Raw genomic sequence first — 21,964 nt, 5'->3', positions numbered from 1 at the left:
CTCCGATGGAACGCGCCGCTGTATTATTGACTTTAATTTACAAAGTGCTGCCCCCACCCCTCCTTTCTCCCAGCTGGAACCAGGCAGGACCCCCAGCTCCCTGCCACAGGGCTACTCTGGGGGATACACCTGATTGCACTGCTGCAGGAAACACAGCTTGGAGTTGAAGGTTGGTACTTACGCTCCCATTCGTCTTCAGTGTTTCCTTCAGTCTCGAAATGGGATGCCAATGGTTAGGTAAGGCTAAGTAGGAAAATGAGTCCTCAAATGTTGTCGTCAAGCTTAGTTGATCTAGGACTTTCAGTGGGACGTTGTTACCAGTACAATGGAAGAGTGTCTGGATGGTGGATGGTTTGTGGCTGGAAGGGAATAAACGATTCTCTGCTAGTGAAGGACCTTTACCCTTTGGGACTGGAGCTACTGTCGGTCAAAAGACCTCCTGCTCCAACACAACACCTTTATCCCATTGCTGGGTCCGTCCAGGCCTCGGTTCCGGACTAATCCTTCCCAACGTGAAGTATTTAGGATTAACAGCTTCATGGCAGTAACACCACAAAGGCTTTCATGGACGGGAAAGGATGCTTCAAGGTTAGGGCGGTATTCTTGCTGGGCTTGTATTTTGAATGCAACACAGTGGCGTTACAAGGGAGGGGAATGCTTGGTAGATATTTCAAAAGGAATATCTTGCTTTTCTTTTATGAGCCTAAACGGTTGATCAGATTACCTCGAGACGCTCCATTATAAGACTACTTAGAATGCCAAGACTCATCCATCAAGGCTGCGCGCACTGAATCACTGTTTGTGCCTCGATGAAAGCGTTTAAGTCAGCCGAGACGACAACTTGGAAGAAGCCATTTTTAGCCTTTGTTGCATGAAATAACAAGTAGGTCTGATGTGATGGTGTAAAAAGAGGAGGGTGAAGACAAGTAGGTTCCATGGATCCCTGCATAAGACAGCAGCTTTATCTGCCAGGGAGCTAGTCCAGAAGATTTAGGTGCTCCCGGTGTCATGACTTACTATGTTTTACCTTCATACTGCACGGCAACAGAGACATCCATTTTCTGCGGCCTGGCAGTTGGCAAGGCAACACTGTGATAAACGCACACACAGAGATGCACAATGAATTCTAATGCCACACATACAGTACATATATTGGGAACATCGTGGAGGTCAGTGCGCACTTTAATCACGCTGATTGGGTTAAGGAGTGCTAACAAAGCAGCATCTTTCTCCTGCTTCCAGCTAACACAGCGTTACAGCTAATCCCGGCCCTGGCAGCCCGTACCGACACAGCTCGACATAATGAAGCCCATTAGTCTGGAGACAATGGCGGCTAGCAAAGCTCAAACACTGAATAAAGCAGGAGGATGAGAGGAGGAAGGAAGCACTCATCTTTTTACCCTTCATGACCTCACGGTGCCCTCATTTGAGAAGGTACACATGCTCAATTTGTTCACTCAACACAATTCGTTTAGCTGACTGGGGTGTACGCACATCAGGCCCTAGGTTCCCAAACTGAGGTACAGGAATAAAAATTAAAAACCAACTACACTAGCGCCTGACACTGAGTTACGCTGCAGAAGAAAGGAGACTCAGCATGAAGTTGTTATTGTTCTCTGTGCATTACATGAAGAAATGAGTCAGGTCAAAACGGTCTCAGCCTGAAATGGTATTTTTTTTAAAACGGCTTCCAGAGTGGAAAATTCTGAAAACGCCAGCTTGTCGTTGCTACTTTTTTCTCACTTCTTAGGACTACTAGAAGTATTACATTGTCTGTACTCGCTCAACAACCAACTATGTTTCTGTCAACTATTAACTTTTCATCACTAATGATTATACATTCATTATCGATGTCACATAGGATATCAATACATCGTCATTTTCTTATGTTACTTCAATTTGGTTTCAATTTCAACATTGGTAAATGGTAGGCCTACATGTTGAATAGAGGCTGTGTACAAACAAACGTATTAGCAATTGATGTGAAACGGAAAGGGGGTAGGATTAAGTAAGCTCTCCTTATTCCTACTCCTTTTTGGACATGTGAAACTGAATTCTAACATTACAAACTAAATTAAACCATTAGCATATACTTGTTCAAGTTTATATATGGAGAGATCAACATCTTAAATTGAAAACAATTTCATTAAAATATGAAATGAACATTTATTACCACATAAACACACACTAAAGTACTGAAAATTGTTATGATTGAGCACCAGCATTGATACCTGGTACGTATCGGTTCAAATGTGAAAGGCACCCATACCGAGCTGTGGCTAAAACTACTCCTACGCCGCACATGAGCATGCACTACACACCGGCCTGGTACATGTCCTGGATGTGCGTACATTCATGAAGGGACACTCACGGAGGTCATGCTCTTCTGGAAAGGTTAAACAATAATCAATCAAATATACCAAACTGTTTCATTCTGTGCTCGTTGTGTTTGTTAGGTCCAGGTGCAGGATTAGGGGTCACATGACTTCAGGTCAAATGTCTGCAGGGGTACAGTACTACACGACGCCAATCCACTTCACGTTTGGCAAGCATGAGCGATCCGATCAGCGATCACGTTCCGTACACTTCCTGTCCTTTGCCGCATTTGGAAGAGCTGGACCAGGTAGCGGCCCGGCTGCATGCACACAAAGACACCGTCGCCAAAATTGTGTCCATGTCATTTTGTGACCCAGAATGAGTTCATCCAATACTTGCCACCCCCCAATCCCAAAGGTCCACTGACCCGTAACATTCCTCACAATGCCTCCTCCGGGCCCTCATCCTGTCTGCTTCTGGTATCCTCGCCCTGCAGTATATTGGTACATGAAACCTGCTTTGTGGCCTGTCAAACCCTTAATGTGGTCAACCTTTGGGGGTTAGAGTGCGAGTGCATGAAAAGCAGGTGAAAATGTGCTGAACCGGGAAATTCCTTTTTTTCCGAGCGAGTGGCATTCACCTGAAGGAAGACTGCAATTCCTGGGTGATGGAGAGTTTGCACACTCGGCAAAGCTGTTAAATTTGGAACGGCTTCCCAGCCTTTAGGTTTTCCCGGTGTACAGTACGCTAGCTAGCCAGAAAGCGAGGTCAAACAGTGGCCCCATATGTTCACAGTAAAGCAGACGGCGCCTTGACAAGACGAGTGCTGTCAGGCCTTACCTCCGGGACTGAGTGGTGACGAGCTGATGAGCTGTCAGATATGTGGGACCTTCACACCATCGTGCCAATCCTGTGCCCCGTGACCACTGGCCCTCTGCCTCCCCCAAGGCTCTCTGGAGCCTCCCTAGCTCTGGAGGATGTGGTTTGGGGATATAGTACGACCTACTTTGGGGTGGCTTTGCTGTCTTTCTCGGAGTGTATAGAACCGTACCGAACACAACCCACCCCCCGGGTTGAGTGCTGGCGTATCTGGGCTTTGGCCAGTCACATGTAGGTCAGCAGCCTGTGTCTGTGTGCATATGTGTGCCAGTTACTAGTTCCATTTGGATGAAAGGCCCGCAGTGCGCCATCGGATTAGAGGGATGTACCACTGAATGATACAACTAACGATAATGTCTTTGCATCTGCCATTGCCAGGATCAAGGATCCACAGTGCAAGCCCAGAGGCCACATTTTCACAGAGCTGATAATTGGGTGGCCGCACGTCTCCCTTGGTGCCAAACTCAATTGCACAGGGGGCCAAAACTCAAGCCGAACAGAACACCCCCATCCCCATCTCATATTCAGACATTTCCAACAATGGTATATGTCTGCATATTGAAAGTATTAAAAACCTTGTCCTTTATAACAGTGGTCCCCAACCTTTTTGGACCCGCGGCCCGGCTCGTGTTCCCACAAATCTCCGCGGATCGGGGGTGGTGGTGGGGGTCGTACGTTATAGATTTAATTATAATTGATCTCATTTAGTAACAAAGTGGGACACTCACAACAAACAACATAAACATGCAACATAAACACCTGCTTTATAACATAATCGGTTCATTAATGTAGCACACTCATATGCATCATTAGTGCACACACACGGATGCTCATTCGAAGTTGACAACACAACAGGACATGCCACGATGATCCAAAATAATAAATAGCACGGTCATATTTGGAGAAAATGTCACATTAGCACTGGCAGAGAAGTACGCACCCTACAGAACTTTTATCCCGGTTCCCCGTGCGTGCAGCGACCAGATTGGACAACATACCAACTTTTTTCTCTGATGAAAGACGAAAGTCTAATCAGTCTTTTGGTAGGTTCCATGTTTATATAGCCATAGAACACAATATTCTGGGTGCCTTGAAAGATCAGTCCAAATGGTCTAAAATGGCCGCGACTGAAGTGGTTGAATGTTGAAAAATGGCTGGGATTGAACGAGCTCCAAATGAACTGGATCTGTCAATCAAGCTAAAAAGATAACGCACAGTTCTACGAAAATAAGTCTCTTTAATAGAAGCCGAACATTTGAATCACACTTTAAACCGTGTTATTATGAGCAATGAGGGGTTGCGTTCAAAAGGCATCATGTCATTTTCCAGCATACTTAAATGGAGCAAATTGTACATCCCAATTAAAAGTTATGGAGTGATAAGCATATCTACTTCATGTTTTTTATCTTCCTGGTTATTTACACACACACACACACACACACACACACACACACAATTACAAAGCCCTTTTTGTGATGTTCGGAGTGTCCCTGAATGCATCCGGTGTTGTAATGAGAATGGGGAAGTGTTGTTCCCAGGGTGAGCAGACTAGATACGTGTGTGAGTTGGGGATACAGTAAAGACCAAAAGTTTGGACACACCTTCTCATTCGGTGAGTTTTCTTTATTTTCACACCTATTTACATTGTAGCTTCTCAAAAGTAGGAATGAACACATGCGGAATTACATACTTAACAAAAAAAGTGTGAAATAACTTGAAATATGTCTTCTATTTTATGTGTTATTTTTTTGAGCTTCATGAGGTGGTCACCTGAAATGGCTTTCACTTCACAGGTGCGCCTCGTCAGGGTTACCTGGTGGAAGTGTTGCTGTCTGTACTGTACATACACGATATGGTGCTGGAATTGTACTGCTGTTGCGTTCAGGTGAGAATGAAGTTAGAAAAAGAGCGAGAAGTAACTGTGACTGTGCGGACACCCCACCATGCCTCCGTCTGCCGTCAGAACAGGGAGGCGTGCTGGCGCTGGTGCGCATGCATTAATTACACTAAAAAACATAACCAAATGAATGAAATAAAGGAGATACCACCGTTAACAGGTTATTTTTGACAGCCTTATTTTAAAGTGACGTTTCTAGTTGTGTACAGTTCAATGATTGTTACTTTTAGTCTGAACCTGGCATCCTACCGTATATGAAATACTGTGGCCAGTAACGCCATAGGAAGAGCTGAAGCGGGCTGGTTCCTTGCTATTTTCCAAACTCTTTTTGAGTTTTACACATGTGCTTTACTAGTATTCTTATTATGGATATAATGCAAGGCTAATAGAGTCATAAACAAGCCATATGTTTATGCCTTCATGACAGGAGCTACTGCAGAAAGCTGGTCAAAGATCCTCTACGTAGCAGTGCTTTTAGCCATCTACTGTAAAAAGAGTTTGGAGCTGAAGCGGCCAGTCTGTCATTCCCAGCTTGAAGGCAGTTAAATAGCCCCCCACCCTCACAATTCCATATGAATGAGCACACTATTGTGGTGTGTTTAGCTTGTCAAGCGGGGATTGTTGCAGAGCACATGAGGAGTGCAATAATCCTGCCTTGAACTGCCTGCCAAAAAGGAGCAAGAGAGACTTTCTCCTCAAAGGGAAAATGAGCCACACTATTTTTGGTCATGTCTTGTGCTTTTGAGAATTATTACAAATTTGGTGTGTGAACTGAAGTGTCCTCTTAGGTAGCCAGTAACGTCCCAGTGCTTGATTGCGCTGCCCATCCTAATGCAATGTTATCTTAAACCAGGCGCACACGCACGCGCACACACCCACAACTAAATGACCTTCAGAAATACGCATTCTCTATTTGTTTCATTTCTAGGAATTAATTCTGCAACAGATTACAGATCAGCTTGATCCAGCTTGTTGTTTCGAATATAATTTCATCACATGCAAGCTTCCCTGGAGATTAATATTGGGAGATAGGGCATATTAGGGGCTTCCGTCTGGCCAGGTTTGATAATCCATCACCAACCTTGACCTCCATACTGGGTTGTACTCACTAAACTTCTATTGGGCCCTTTTATGGTGGGGGTCCTCAGTTACATTTGTCCAAGTGCCAGAATTTTCTCGGCTGACACTGAGGGCCAGATGGCATCATAAAAACAAATGACAGAAAAATATTGTTTATTATATATTTTATTACATTTTCATTTTAATAGCTTTTTTTAACTTTGATTTGTATTCTGTTTAATACAATGTTTGTATTTATTTTATTATTATTTTTAATTCATTTATTTCCATTATGTTTCCTTTCAGTGTTAAGACTCGCACGAGTAGACATTTTTGAATCTGGAACCGCCCTACCTGTCAAGCAACGGGGAAGCATGGATGGACTGCGTAAAAGTTGTGACGTCTTGTTAAATTCCTTCGAAACAGCGTTTACTTTACAAAATAAACACTACTGCATTTTATTTTGAAGTCCGGTACCATACTTGTATTTTATATTTTTTAAGATACCGGCATATTTGTTTAAATGCAAGCTGTCTTCTACTATTGCTTCAAATGTGATGCGTACGCCTTACTGTTGCCCCCTGCAGAAAAGGGGAAGTACTGGAAGTAAACAAGCACTTCTCCAGTTAAGAAATGTGTGGATAATCATGAAGACCTTGCATTAGTCATTCCAAACGCAATACTAGCCAGACATACCACACTTAAAAGGAAAACTTTTTTTTAATTGCCCATCATCCACCATCCTCATCTTTTTATCATTTTTTGTGCGTTCTAAAGAGAAAAACAGCTAGCATGTAGGAGCTAACACTGCACGTTAAGAGACATACCTATTTCAACTATAAAGCCCTAAAAAAAAAAAAAAACGGCAACAATGTTCTATTGACATATAAACCAAGCTCCAGCGACATTGTTATAGTAGCAGCTAATACCAAGAACTACTTTTCTGGCGTAGTGATGCAGTGCTGCACACCACTACTGTACTACTGTTATCATGAATGTACCCGTTCACTGCATGCTCACAGCATGGATATAAAACCATTAAACGTTGGTGGAGGCGTTTTAAAGGGCTTTATAGTGCAAATATGTGTGTCCCATTACATGCATTGTTATCTCCCTTATGCTATGTTTATCTCTCTTTAGAAAGCACAAAAAAAAAATGTGTGTTCGTTTCTCCACATAAGAATTGTGGAAGATGGGAAAAATAAGTGGGCCCAAGCACGGGACGTGCTGGCATGCCATTTTCATGTGGAAAATATACAGCAGCCTCACGCCACACATGGGTCGTCCTGCGTGGGGATCTCCATTCAGACAGGAAATACTTTACCCTCACGCAGGAAAATCCCCTCTCATGTGGCGGCCACCTCGCTGCCACATGTGCTCCACTGAAGCTCCATTGGTACTCAATTGTGGCCAAGTAAAGGAGAGTCTGTGGGTGTATAATGTAGGAGCTTGGCTCTGCGCTTGTGAAGCCGCTGGGAATAGTGTACTGCGCTACAGGCGGTGTGACCTTTTCTGCCTGGCGTGCTTTCTCTCTCTCCCTTCCCTACTCCCACTTTCACACGCTTATCCTCTAGCTCGCTCACACACACACACACACACACATACACACACACGCATGCACGCACACACACCTAGCAGCTCTGTCACAGCTAGCTTCAGCAACCATCAATTACCCACATAGCTTCCTAGCTTAATGGACACGAGGCTTGTACAAATCACTGGTGATAGAGGGGTGATGGGACAGTGGGGTGCATTCCTTTTAGCCCTGCTCTCCTGCAGGGATAGGACAGATAAAGCATGTCTCGTTTCTTCTCGCCTTCCCGAGTGTGACCTTTATGGGACGTGTGCTTTTCCACCGCGTGGTTTCACTCCAGTCCACGGGTTAAAGCCCGCATGTTTAGGACGCTCTAACTATGTGCAACCCAGAGAGATGACAACCGACACAGTCTGAACCACGACCAACCCAAAGGAAGGTGCCTTGCTCAAGGGAAGTTCTGGAAATCCTTGCAACCTGTGTGCATAGAATTGTGGTCCCAAGTTGGACTCCAGTCCCCAGGGGTCCAAGCGCGTACCAATCAAATCTATTTGTCTACCTCAACCCCAGCAAAAGATAGAAGCAACCACGGCTGCCTCTGAGAATAAGACTTGACACAGTGACATGAAGGGTGAGCGGAGATGGCGAGGAGAGGTGTGTGTGGGGGGGGCCGCCAAAGCCACGCATCAGGGATGGTGGAATGCGTCAGCACTCCATTCATGGTTCCTCTAATTTTCCACTGGAGGACCAAACGTGAACGTGAGGGAGCGAGGGGGAATCAAGTTGTTCCCCCACCATGTTTGACTCATGACTGCATCCTTGTTCCTGCCTTTTACGGCTGTGGCCGTTCTCTTAAGCCAAGCCACCGAACGTGTGCACATTTCAAATAAATAGAGTGCAGAGGACATAAGGAGGACAGTGGGAGCAAACTCACTAGTTTCTGAAGCTCTCTTAAAAAGCTCAGAGTGCTCTGAGCTCACCCAACTACCTCAGGACACTGCAGAGCAAGCACTAGAGAGACAGACAGAGAGACAGAGGCGGAGAAAGAGAAAAAGAGACAGAGAGAGCGAGCCAAGCGCTCTTTCCCCTCCTCTCTCTCTCTCTCTCTCGCTGCTACAACGGATCCTTTCCACATCGACGCTACTGTTAACGTCACGCCTGCGAGCCGTGCTCTCACCCTGCGCTTGCCTTCCCTGTCTTGCTCTCTCCCTGGTCGGACGCTGCATCGGAGAGGAGGCGCTGATCGCCACCAGGAGAGGCGGAGGGGTTCAAGAAAGAAAAAAAAAAAAAGGACTGGAAAGCAAGCAAGAAGACCGAGAGAGGAAAGAAACTGCGCACCACCCCTCCTCCCTCTGAACCCCCCCCCCAATCAACCCAGCTACAACACCACCACCACTCCTCCTACTCCTCCTCTCCTCCTTCCACCCCCCTCCCTCTGTGAAGAAATTGACTGATTATTGGGAAGTGCGCGGGAGGCAGGCTGCAGCTGCTGCTGTGTGCGCTTCACGGGGATGGTGCGCGCGTGTCCGTAATTTGCCGCACGGTCGCAGTGTGCGCCGGCTCGAGGGGGACGACAAGATTAGGGACAGACAGCAAAAAAGAAAGAAAAAAAAAGTCGGGAGCCGCCGATCCTTTGCGACCCCCCCACCACAGGAAAAGACAGACAAGAAAAGCGGAAGGAAAAAACCCATCAAGTGGACACGACGCCACATTGAGAGGGGGAGTGCAGACTGACCAAGACACCAAATGATTGACCACTGAAAAGTAGACACAGGAATACAAAGAGGAGAAGGAGGGGGGGCTTTTTTTAACCCCCGAATTGTCACTCTCTTCGCGGAAGCGCCGCAAACAGGCGAAGAACACTGGAAAGGACTGTGGGATTTTCATTCCTCCAACGTCTGATTTTGTCCCATTTGACTCTGGCTTACCAAAAAAAGAAAGAATAGTGCACGTGTGATTGTGTGCTGCTATGGAAACCCGGATACGGTGTCTATCTGGGGGATCAACTGTCGGATTCCAAGGACAAGCAAGGGAAGAGGAGCTGACTGCAAGACGGCAGCAGTGGAGCACCGCTTCTCTGGGAGCCTGAGTGGATTCCTACGTCCTCTCTTTTTTTCTTCTTGTTGACCAAGAGACAAACACTCATCATACAGGGCCTGCGACTCTTTCGGATTGGATGTATGGATTTACAAAAAGGGCTCATCCTGGTTTAGCGCTGCTTTTCAAAGGGCAGTTATTAAAAGCCGTTCTTTGCCGCTCATGGGATATACGTCAGCTCTTTGTGGTTGCAAAAAAAAAAAAACGGAGGGAAGCTTTATATCTCCTGTAATGTTAACTTGAGGTAGGTGTCGAGCGTTTCAACCCCTCTCTGTAATAATGGCTTTTGGTTGCTTAATTTACCATCATGTCTTTCTCATACACATTTCAGAACAGCCAGCCCCCCCTACAGACCCCCTCTCCCCTGAGCACGTAAACTGTTAACTAAAAGATAGTAACGGCAAGCATACAGGATCCACATTATGTGCTCTTTCCATCTTCAGTTTCCTTAAGCTTTTCAACTCTGGTCCTTAACACTAAAACCAGTCAACCATCTAATCCTCCTGTACCCAAACTCCCCCATCCCCCGACACACACCCCACCCGGCCCCCCAGATGATGCTGAATTATGAATGTGCCACATCATGAGTCTCCTGGGGAGGGTAGCTGTGCATCGTGCCAAGAAAGCCGCCCTACTCTGTGTAGTGTTCCTGATGGCACGAGCATGGAGCAGCGCCTCCCTGGCCTTTGGGGCGACGGTCTCACAAGGACCCCAGGGCTGCCCCCCTCAGTGCTCTTGCAGTAGTCAACAGGGGAAGGTGGTGTGCACACGGCGGGGCCTCACTCGCGTACCCCCGGGCATCCCGGCCAACACGCGACACCTCAATCTGATGGAAAACGCCATTGAGGCGGTGCAGGCTGACTCATTCCGCCACCTGCACCACCTTGAGGTGCTCCAGCTTGGGCGAAATGCCATTCGGCAGATTGAGGTGGGCGCGTTTAATGGACTTACCAGCCTCAATACTCTGGAGCTGTTTGACAACCGTCTGACGGTGGTACCCAGTGGGGCCTTCGAGTACCTGTCCAAGCTAAGAGAACTATGGCTGAGGAACAACCCCATTGAGAGCATCCCCTCCTACGCCTTCAACAGGGTGCCCTCCCTGATGCGACTAGACCTTGGAGAGTTGCGGAAACTGGAGTACATCTCAGAAGGAGCTTTTGAAGGCCTACAAAATCTCAAGTACCTCAACTTGGGCATGTGCAAAATAAGGGGGGACATGCCAAACCTGAGTCCCCTCAAGGGCCTGGAGGAGCTGGAGATCTCTGAAAATCACTTCCCTGTGATAAAGCCGAGCTCCTTTAAAGGCCTGAACTCGCTGAAAAAGCTATGGGTGATGAACTCGCAGATAACAGTGATCGAGCGCAATGCCTTTGATGACTTGTCTTCATTGGTGGAGCTTAATCTGGCCCATAATAACCTGAGCGCTGTGCCACATGACCTGTTCTCCCCGCTGAAGTACCTTGTGGAGCTCCATCTCCACCACAACCCTTGGAACTGTGGCTGTGACTCTGTGTGGTTAGCACGCTGGCTAAGAGAATACATCCCCACCAACTCCACTTGCTGTGGACGCTGCCACTCACCTGCCAACATGAGAGGTCGACAGCTGGTGGAGGTGGACCGAGGCGAGGGTGCTGCAACCCAGTGTTCTGCCCCGTTCATTGCGGACGCTCCAAGGGACTTTAACATCTCGGCAGGGAGAGTCACAGACCTCCGGTGTCGCACAGCCCAGATGTCTTCAGTACGCTGGCTCCTACCAAATGGGACTATCCTGACTCATGCCACCAGTCATCTGAGGGTATCGGTACTCAACGATGGCACCCTAAATTTCTCTAATGTTCTGGCTGCTGACACGGGCACTTACACCTGCATGGTATCCAACGCAGCTGGCAACTCCAACGCTTCGGCCTACCTCAATGTGAGCGCTGCCGAGCTCAACACGTCCAACTTGAGCTACTTTACGACTGTGACAGTGGAGGTCTTGGGGCCAACAAAAGAGATGCCCAAACCCAAAACCACCACAACCACATCTGCGGCTACTGGAGTGGCTGGCGTCGCTGGAGGAGGACTGGGCCTTGGATCAACCACCACAACTGCCTCACCCTCAGTCTTTCAGCCAGTGTTCATCTCCACACCAACAGTGTTGCTGCAAAACACCGACAGCCCACCAGGTGCTGCAAAGCCATCTGCAGTGCCAGGACTCAAAGGGGCCACTGGCAAGCCGGGAAAGTCCGGCCCAAGTCTGGATGAGGTGATGAAAACCACTAAGATCATAATAGGCTGCTTTGTGGCAGTGACACTGCTGGCTGCCGTGATGCTCATTGCCTTCTACAAGCTGAGGAAGCGCCACCAGCAGAGGAGCACAGTTGCGGCTGCTCGCACGGTGGAGATCATCCAGGTGGACGAGGAGGACTTGCCACCACCAGCGTCTGCATCTCAAGAGACAGCCCTCACGTTACCTGAAATTCGAGACCATAACAGCATCCACAAACTGGACTTTCTCAGCCACAAGGCCGACTACAGCTTTCACAAGCCCAAGGCTGAATACACACCTCAGCCTGATTTCACCTTCCACAAGCCCAAAGCGGAGTATACAACATACAAGCCCAACATGGACTTCCATAGTGGTCACAAGTCCATCCCGGACTACAGCACTCACAAATCTACACCAGACTTTAGCCTCCACAGGCCAAAGCTTGACTACAGCCCCTTCAGGCAGGACTTTAATACTCACAAAACTAAAGCAGAATACAGTCCATTCAAACCAGACTTTGGGACTCACCCGAAAAGCAGGGCAGACTACAGCCCTTTCAAAGAAGACTACAGCACTCATCCAAGGCAAAAAACGGACTTCAGCCCCTTCAAGCGAGATTATAGTACCCAACCCAAATCCAAACACGAGTACAGCCCATTAAGATCAGACTACAACACTCAGCAGAAACAGAAGGTGGAATACAGTCCATTCAAGCACGACTTTGGCACTCATCCAAGGTCTAAACTGGATTACAGTCCATTCAAGCCTGGCTACAGCACTCAACCCAAACCCAAACCAGACTACAGTGTCCAGAAATGTAAACCTGACAGCAACTACAGACCCAAGGACCCCTATACCCCCCACAAATCTGCAAACGACTACAACGCTTTCAAGACAGACTTTAGCCCGCAGAAAGCCAATTTCAGCGCCTTCAAATCGGAATTCAGTCCCCACAGCCAGAGACCTAAAACGGATTACAGTCCGCACAAGATGGACTTCAGCACCCTGAAGCCGAAATACAACACCTACAAACCCACGGGCCACGGGGCCAAATGGACCGAGAACAATGTTGGGAATTCTTTGCCTCGAACCTTGCCTAGCACCATCACGGCCATGGCTGAGCCCTTTGTCATAAAAACTCATACCAAGGAGAAAGTACAGGAGACTCAGATTTAAACGGCTTAGATGCCCCACCCCCAGCCATTGCCCCCCCCCCCCCCTCCACACCCCAAACCCCTTGAATCACGCAATAGAATGCACAATGAAAAAAAGGACAGAGGCGACTATTTTGTACAGAGAGCAGAGACTGATGTTGTACATGCTTATAAATAAAATATATATATATATATATATATATATATGGACACATTCTAACTACCATGGGCTGGTAACAGAGAAAAATATATTAAAAGAAAATCAAACTATTTTCTAACTTGTAACTTCTATTTAAAATAATACCTTGTTTAAGAAGCTGTCTTGACTTTGACAAATGAGGGTAGTGTTGTTTTAAAGAGGAAAAAGGGGGGTGGGGGTCATTCTGTGTGATTTTTACACTATGCTACAGAGAATGCAGTGAGAAGAGAAATATTTATACAGAAAAGTCTAACAACATAAAAAGGTCGTTGTTGATCTTTACAGGTTTATCTTATAAAAAGCACCAAGAATTTGTACTGTGCCAAATGTTACAAATGCAATAAAAAATTTCTTTTTGGAGGAAAAACCATAAAAGTCATAGAGAGACATCTGTTTTTTTCCCCTGTAGTTGTCCTGGTGTGCACATACTGTACTGTAAAGATCAGCCACTTGCTGTAGATGCTGCAGCAAGATGCTGCGGTGAGCCTTTTTTTAGCCGCGTGTGCGCTGAATGAGTCTGAGGTGGTGAATGGCGGTGCGGCATCCACCATCACCGCATGAGAGGGGCTGTTTCAAAGGCATTTACTCATGTAAAACATGCATGCATTCCTATGGATGCAATCAATGGTAACACAACACAACGGCGCTGGCTGAAATGTTCAAGACCCCAGCCCCTTCTGGAAATTTACAAGCTGATGTAATAGTGTGTCTGAAGAGTCCAAAAAAAAAAAGTGATAAATTCGGGTGAAATACCTCATCTTGCACTTTACCAGAAATATATAGATCCTCATTTCACTTTTCATTGCTCTGCCAGCTGTTGTGCCTCCATCAATCAGCGTGGTGGGGGTGGTGGTGGTGGGTGGGGGGACTTTTTAGGGTGACAAATGCGTTCAGGTCTCGCCCGTTAACCGGGCATTCTTCATTTCTGACACAATCGGCACTCTTTATCATAACACCACGTCACAAATGAGCGCCTGACAAAGAGCGATTACATACAACATGCGTGTGCTTAGTGGGGGTGTCACGCTACGCCGTAATAACGGGTCCATTTTAGCTCGCTTCATTTCAGGTGCAGTAAGAGAACAGGCAAAACATAAAACTGCTTGACTTTTGTGTGGAGATCCGTTCATATCTGGGTGAAAGATGACAGGGCGCTACAGGTGTACGAGCCTTTTGAAGAACAACAAGCCGCAGCAAACGAGGTGTGAATCATGCAATAGGCTTATATGTAGATGGCAATAACAAGTTTACATAAGAGGGGACAGGGAATGGAGAGCCGGTTGAAGCACTGTGGGGAGGTGGAGTACCTGCAGTCTCTCCCCGAGCCTGTCGCATTACAACGTGGGATTGGAGCAACAAAACCACACTGGTGCTTTTTGATTTGCGGGCAACTGTGTGAGTTTGTGCTATTACCGCACTGCGGGGGTGTCCCAAGTGCAGCCCGGGAGCCACTTGTGGCCCGAGGCTCTTTTTTGTTTGTTTGTTTGTTTTGCTTTTTTTCGGCCCGTGCCAGATTGTACGAATCAATTTTTTTCAGAAACAACAAAAAAGAAAAATGGGAAAAATACAGCAAAAAGTTGAAATGTTACTGATTCTAGAATAAATATATTATTATTTACACATTTAATAAAATATTGTACAAAAAATAATTTAACAACTGTTCGCAATATTATTAAACTACAAAAATTAATATATAATAATATTTCATAAATAAAAGGTTAGTTGTTTTAATGTTATTAAAATATTGAAATATCTTTGATATGATTAAACAAATACAAAAATAATGTAAAGTATTTTATAACTAAGTATGACATTTTAAATTGGCCTGCGGCATATGAAAATAGTAAAAATAAAACCAAACCAAACAAAAACTGCAAAAATGGGGAAATAAAGCAAGAAGACAGAACGTAAAGGGAATGTAAAATGTTGATACAAATAATAAGACAGTGCTTCTCAAATAGTGGGGTGGAGGGCATGAGAGGCATGTAAAAACGTATTGTACTCGACGTGCAGTTTGACTTGTCTGCTTCACTGCTCTCCATTTTCGTGGTTTCAGTTTCAACTTCAGTCTGTACTGTACAGATAAATAAATCGATATCAACATTTCTCTCCCGCAGTGACAGACAATAACTTAGAACCACTGTAATAAAACAACATCACATTTTGTCTTTCACAATCGTAGAACTCAAAGCGGCCCCTGGCATGCTTTCATTTTTCTGTATGCAGCCGTCAGTGGAAAAGGTTTGGACACCCCTGCCGTATTGTGGTTTAATTCGTACCCTGTCAGATGAGACGCCCTACTGATAGTTGTCATTGGACTGGAAGGAGGGAGGGTTAGACTGCCATGACAACTGCACACTTTGGGCCAAAATCAAGCAAAAGCTGGCTGGCTCATTTCTCAACGTCTGTTGATGACTCAGCCTGCCTTTCTAAATATTTGAACACTTTTTCTGGGGGCCAAGAAGGTAAATGAGTTGGTGTTTGTTCAGCTGAACCACTCCACTGATGTGAGCTCACTTTGTTTTGCAATGAAAATATCTGATTGATCCAAATAAAAGATGATATTCTCCCAATAGTGCAAATGCAGCCTTAGCAAACAATTTAGAAGACAATGGTGATCAATGAAGCAGAGGCATATGATTCATTATGATTCATTAAACATTTTTTGTCTTATATTCGGGGTCAATAGGGTAGGGATGGGAACAAGCACAGCAATTAGGCAGCGGTCAGTAGAGAGCGTCCATGATTGTGGCGCTGTGCTATAAAAAGGCTCCTGTCACACTAATCAGTCAACATGGCTGCGGGGGTCATCTGTCAGCCAGCCAATCAGCTCGCCCCATACTGAAGGGCACATCTCCTTGGGAAACGTTCGGCGGCGTCGCGTCCTCCATTCTCTACTTTCTCTTTCAGCGGTTGCTTTATTAGCCATCGTGTTGTGAAAGTGCACAGGGATCTGCAGCGATTTAGGATGAGCAGGGAAGCAAAAATCACCACAAATAGGTGATTGTTATTAATATTATTATTATTAAAATGTAATTGAATGCACAAAGTGGGGTAAAAGAGCAGGTGCAGCAGAGGAACAAAAAAAAAAAGGCAGCAAGCGGAGCAAACGTGATGCAAGAGTGCCAGCTACAGATGGAAGGCGGGATAAGTACGCCAGGCCATGTGGCCATGATGATGGAGGGGGGCGAGGGGGGTGTGATGGGAATGTGAACTGCTGATACCAGTAATGGACAGGACCACTGGAAGCAGTGAGGACGGTGGACAGGTGGAGGGGGAGGGGGAGGTCGGCACAAACGCGAGTGAGGCGACAATTACTGGCTACAAATAAGATAACCTATGCCTTTATTAATTATTATTATTAATGATATTTCTTTATTGACTTTACTACGACTTTATTATGTATTAAACGCAGATGCGATGCTGACATCACTCCGTTTAACAAGCCACAGCCCTCCAATGGCGCCAAACAACACCGTAAATCCTCTCCCCTGTGCTGCGAGAGCCGTGCGTGCTTTCATGAGGCGTCTCAATAACGCCGCATCTTGACTGGCGTGACGCCGGCCGACGCTGCGAACGATGTTTAATGCAGAGTGTGCGTCCGCTGCTGCGTGGCCGGTCTGCTAGTGCAGCAGGCTATTCTGAGCGGGCCTGCGAGCATCTTGCCTGGTGAGTCAACATGAGTCAGGGCCAGAGAGAAAGAGGAGACACAAACAGCCCTTTGCTCCACAGAGGGCTTTTATAATAGGCATGCTAATTCAGCCCATCATGCACTTGGGGGTTTCAGCTCAGGATGAATATACTGTACGTGGCGTTATTTGTTGGGATTCTGTGCAGAAATGAGTGCTGTTATGAAATAATTACAACCCCCGCAGGCTAGATGGACTTGAAATTTCTCACCCAGCTCAAGGCACCCGACAAAGCAAAGCCAGCTACAAGTTGAAGGTTGGGCGTGTGTGGCCGCCACCAAGCAAAGCTTCCTTGCCTTGGCGACTGTGTATTCATTATAAAACCCTTGAGGACATTAAATGTATGCTAGAATGTCTTCCAGGCAATTTTGACCACAACCCATAGGGGGCGCCACAAATTCACAAAATCTTTTCAACCATAAGAAAAAAAAAAAAAGTCAACATGGGGTGTTACTCACTTCTAGTGCCTAAATGTGGTATTTAGCTAAAAAAAAAAAAAAAAGGAATACATGCCAATAATAGATGAATTGGATCAGAATTAGGAACATTGGTTTTGTGGCGTCAATATAGTGAACTACTTGCTTGTTAGGAATGGAATAGTTTCCCTCTGCTACCAACAAGCCTCCAACATGTCAAAGCAGAGGGAAATATAACATTGTTAGGAATGGAATATTTCCCTCTGCTTTGAGATTAAGGACAGGGAAAATATGACATTGTTAGGAATGGAATGTTTTCCCTCTTCTTTGAGATTAAGCAGACAATATTTCACTCCTAACATATAATATTGCTATAATATTTTTACTCTGCTGTGAACAAGACATGTTGAAGGTTTGTTGATAGAGGGAAAATACTCTATTCCGAACTCCTCCAACCAGCAGAGGCGCTGTTAATCTCCACTGTATCTAAAGAAGGCAATTCAGTAATTCTTGTTCATCTTGGTTAATTGGTTCCAGACCTGGCTGTGATGAGTGAATTCCTGAGATTTTCCATGATGGAATATTTTTGTAGAGCATAGAAAACTTGTTTACAACCTTCTAAATCTGTTTTTAACATTAGAACCCACTAAACGTAAAATAAAACTGCTATAGTCACTTTCACAGTTGTATTAGCCAACATAGTAGACATAAGAGAAAACAAGACATTTAAGACAAAAATAAGATTCTGGCTTGTGTGCGCTGCTGTGTGGCGTTTCGGTGTTAGGGCAGCTCAGTCAGGGGCGGACAGGAAGTGACGTCGGGGGTTCAGCGTTGAGTTGTAAGCATGGGTTACGGCTGTGTGTTGGGGATTATTGTGCCTACTGTGAGATCATTCAAACCTGCAATAAAAGCCTGTAATTCCGGCATTCAAGTCTGGTGCTTGTGTGTCACGAACATTACTGACACCCAGTGACCAGTGTAGAACACTACGTATCAGCGCAACACCTTTGAATGAGTCTTCTGACTGCCTTATATTTTACTTTATTTTGGCATTTTTATGCTGGAAAATGCTTCATTTAGGCAAAAATATATAAAATTTGCTTTAAAATGCATATTTTTTGCCCAATGGGTGGTGGTGGTATTCAACAGGATCATTAGCGAGGGATTACTGTATTAGCTAAGGGAATGTTGAGCTATATCCATACTATGGACCACCACTGCCACCCTGGCATGGAAAGAGGAGTTCAGAACACTCAGTGAGGTTCTCCCATCTTATTAAAAAAAAATAAGATTGTTAATGTTCCCCATAGTTCATTGAGTCATCCCCAGTTAAAGCAGCAAAGTCAAACTATTTTTGCCACCACTGGAGTGTTTTAACTCCCCGTGAGGAACACTTTATTGTCCTCCTTTCGCAGGTGAAAAACATCCCTGCCTTTTTTCGTGGTGACCGGAGACGATGGAATCCTGGGTTGTTGTTTTTAAACCACTTTTTTATGATTTATTTTATTTCTGATAATATATATATATATATGCATGCCAGGGAGGGGGGAGTGCTTGCAAACATATAAGATTAAGATGCAAAGGCAGAAAAAAAATGTTACAGCTTGTAAAGTTTACTTTTTTTTTGAGAAATCATAATCACTGCCCCCCCCCCAAAAAAAATACAAGATTTTCTGGGCTCACATCTTCACACAAGAAGGCACATTTTCAATTATGTAAGACATTTTTCCCCACAACAGTTGCCTCCAGCCATTTAAAAGGAGGAAGTAGTCCAAGCACCATTGTGTGCTGAACTAATTAAAGCATATTTGCATGCAAGTGCCACCAACAATGACACTTGTGTGCACATACAGACAGGCTCTTCAAGTTCTTTGTATTTACCTTCCACAAAAGGAAAGAATAAGGAGATTGCTTTTCCGTCAACTGAGCCGGGCAAGTTTGAGATGACTGTTGTAGGGATTTCATCTTTTCTCTACGGGGAGGCTGGGGGGCATGTATTTGTGTGTGGGGTGGGGTGGGGTGGAATCGGGGTGATAAAACTGTTCCCTGCATTGCGTTAGACGTTGAAGAAAGGCAGTGAAAAGAAGGGCCACAGAACACAAATGAATGAGCCAACCTGATGTCATTTATGAGGTCCTGAGCCAAGGAAACTTCGGGGCTAAAAGTGGGAGAAATGGGGTGACTGATGGAGAAATATTAGAAAAGGCTTGATGAAGTGATATTATTCAGAGAGTAATCAGCAACAGTAGAGTCCAGTGAGGTTCACTTGGCCTAACGTTCATACATTCTAAACAGTTCTTTTTGCAGACCAGAGTTAGCTAGTTGTTTGGACCGCCTACTTGCAGTCTTCCTCAAAGTGGTCATGTGATGTTCCTGTCACGTGTCATGATATCATTTATACGGATGTTGGCGCTGTCTTCCTGTCAGTGAAGGCAGGGCGACGGCACCGTCCGCAGTCCGACTTCGTTAGCACGACATCCCAGGTGTGAGAGAGTGCAAAGGCCCCCTCGTCCCGGTTTAAGGTCCCATTGGCACGTTTCCAAATCTCAAACGCTTCTTTGATCCATTGCTGGTGTTTGTCGTCATCTGTCCCAATCATGTCGCTCCATTCCAATCCATGATGTGCTTTTTTTTTTTTTTTGCAGTAGCCCCAAATGACAGATTTGGGTTGTTCCTGCTCTCCTTTGCGTTCGGTTGCTCATGTGCACGCCCTCGCTGTTCATGTCTCACATTCTGTCCAAAAAGTACATAAAAATCTAGCTAACTCTGCACTGCCTGTCTCTGGGTCATCTTTTGAAAAATGGCTGGAGTTGAATGAGTTCATGTTAGACTGGCCGCCCTGTACACCAATCGAGTGACAAACGTCATAGTGAGGACGGATGCTAGGCTGATATCCATCACATTACATTTGAGATAATACAACAAGGAACTTTCTCAATGCTCATGGTGAGTTATGTCTTATTATTGCTTATAATGTCTACTATATTAGGTAACACAAGTATAAAGGTTACTATAGGGGTGTTATTTAAAGTCCACAGGGCTCTAATGTTAGTCATAAACAGGACTTTGACACAAAAATGTTTTGCTTTTGTGAGAGCTGAAATATCTAAACTACAAGGGGTTGTTTTACATCAAAATAATTGATTTACAAATGTAACACCAGCAAATGAACTGTGTGTGCACACATGTGCGCGCATGTGTGCATGCGTTAAAATGTCCTTACAATGCGGAACCTTCTGCACGCTCTCTCGTTTCCTCCCTCCTGTCATGTGTGATGCTTCCATGCACATGATCCTTGCCGAGCTCTTATCAAATGCACTTCTATGGCTTAAAAGTGCTCTGAAATGTTAATGCATTAGTAGAGAGCTGCATCATCACCGCCTTTTGCCTCTCATGCAAAAAAAAACATAAAGGACGTATATATACGTTGTTGGTGATTATTAAAATGTATAGATACGTCTTTTCTATTAAATTAGTTAATAAGTGTGAGACATATTTAGTGTTCTGGAGTGATGTAATAATTACAACAGTCACTTATCGCACACGTTGGTCGAAAAAGCGGAGAATGTCAACATCAAGCTAGCAGGAGTGAGGCGTGTGTCAAAAATAGACCTCGTTAAGGGCGTATCAATTACTGGCGGATTTGCGCCCTTCCTGCTGGTCCTGAAACACCCACTTAAGCAGACTTAACAAGTTGACAGCAACTCCGAGTGCATCAGAGCCTATTTCATTTTTGGTTCTTTATTTTGAGGGAACCCAAGTGGTGTGAGTCTGCAAATGAAATGATGGACGTACGAGCACAGAGCATTATCTCCCTGCCTGGACACGCAAAAAAAAAGTGTTTTACTTAGGAAGATCTTTTCAAAAGCACAAAAGGGACTGCCAAAAAGAGCACATCAAAGAAATAGTTGGACTTCTTAAAGCCGGCTAATAGAAATGTGAAGAAAGACCGGGAGGGAGTCAATTAAATTTCCTCACACAATCTCAATGAAACTAATCCGTAAAGATCTGGACAAATGGGTGCTCATGTTTCCGGGAAGGAGTTGCGGGATTTGTTTTATGTGGTTTTCGGAGGGCCGTGTGATGAATTTTAATAAACAGCCCATCGGGAATACTCAGAGCAAAGTGAAGAAAACATGCCAATTTGCATCTGCATGTCCTCACATGAGCTACAAACACACGTAGAATCCCTTGATGACCCCTTCGACAAACATCATCTGCATGCTGTCTTTAAGCCACACCCACTTTGGAACAAAAGGAAATGCATCTTTGAACCAGTTTGTGCTGAAGCAACCGCGAGCTCTCCATTGACGCCACGGAGTAGATGATTGTATAAAGACGTCGACACGAAAGCGGTGGGGTGGGGGTGCAGGGGTAACGCAGGAGAGGAGACTTGGCAAGTGCTCGCGGCCTCCCACTCGGTTGGCGAGCGGAGGCACAAAGTGTTTGCTCACAGCAGCACACACATCCATT

General features: G+C 45.4%; 2 protein-coding genes across 2 annotated transcripts in view; one reads left to right on the top strand and one right to left on the bottom strand.

Moving 5' to 3' along the window:
* snd1 (staphylococcal nuclease and tudor domain containing 1) overlaps window positions 1-21,964 on the bottom strand; it is a 160,447-nt gene that overhangs the window by 70,920 nt on the left and 67,563 nt on the right. The gene's annotated exons all lie outside the window — the stretch shown is intronic.
* lrrc4.1 (leucine rich repeat containing 4.1) lies at window positions 8,745-13,407 on the top strand. Its single transcript, XM_054800417.1, has one exon. The coding sequence runs from the start codon at window positions 10,354-10,356 to the stop codon at window positions 13,207-13,209; it is 2,856 nt and encodes a 951-aa protein (XP_054656392.1). The 5' UTR covers window positions 8,745-10,353; the 3' UTR covers window positions 13,210-13,407.

The sequence above is a fragment of the Dunckerocampus dactyliophorus genome, chromosome 15 (assembly GCF_027744805.1).
Source record: "Dunckerocampus dactyliophorus isolate RoL2022-P2 chromosome 15, RoL_Ddac_1.1, whole genome shotgun sequence".
NCBI classification, from domain to species: domain Eukaryota; kingdom Metazoa; phylum Chordata; class Actinopteri; order Syngnathiformes; family Syngnathidae; genus Dunckerocampus; species Dunckerocampus dactyliophorus.
This window is presented reverse-complemented; position numbering and strand designations above follow the sequence as displayed.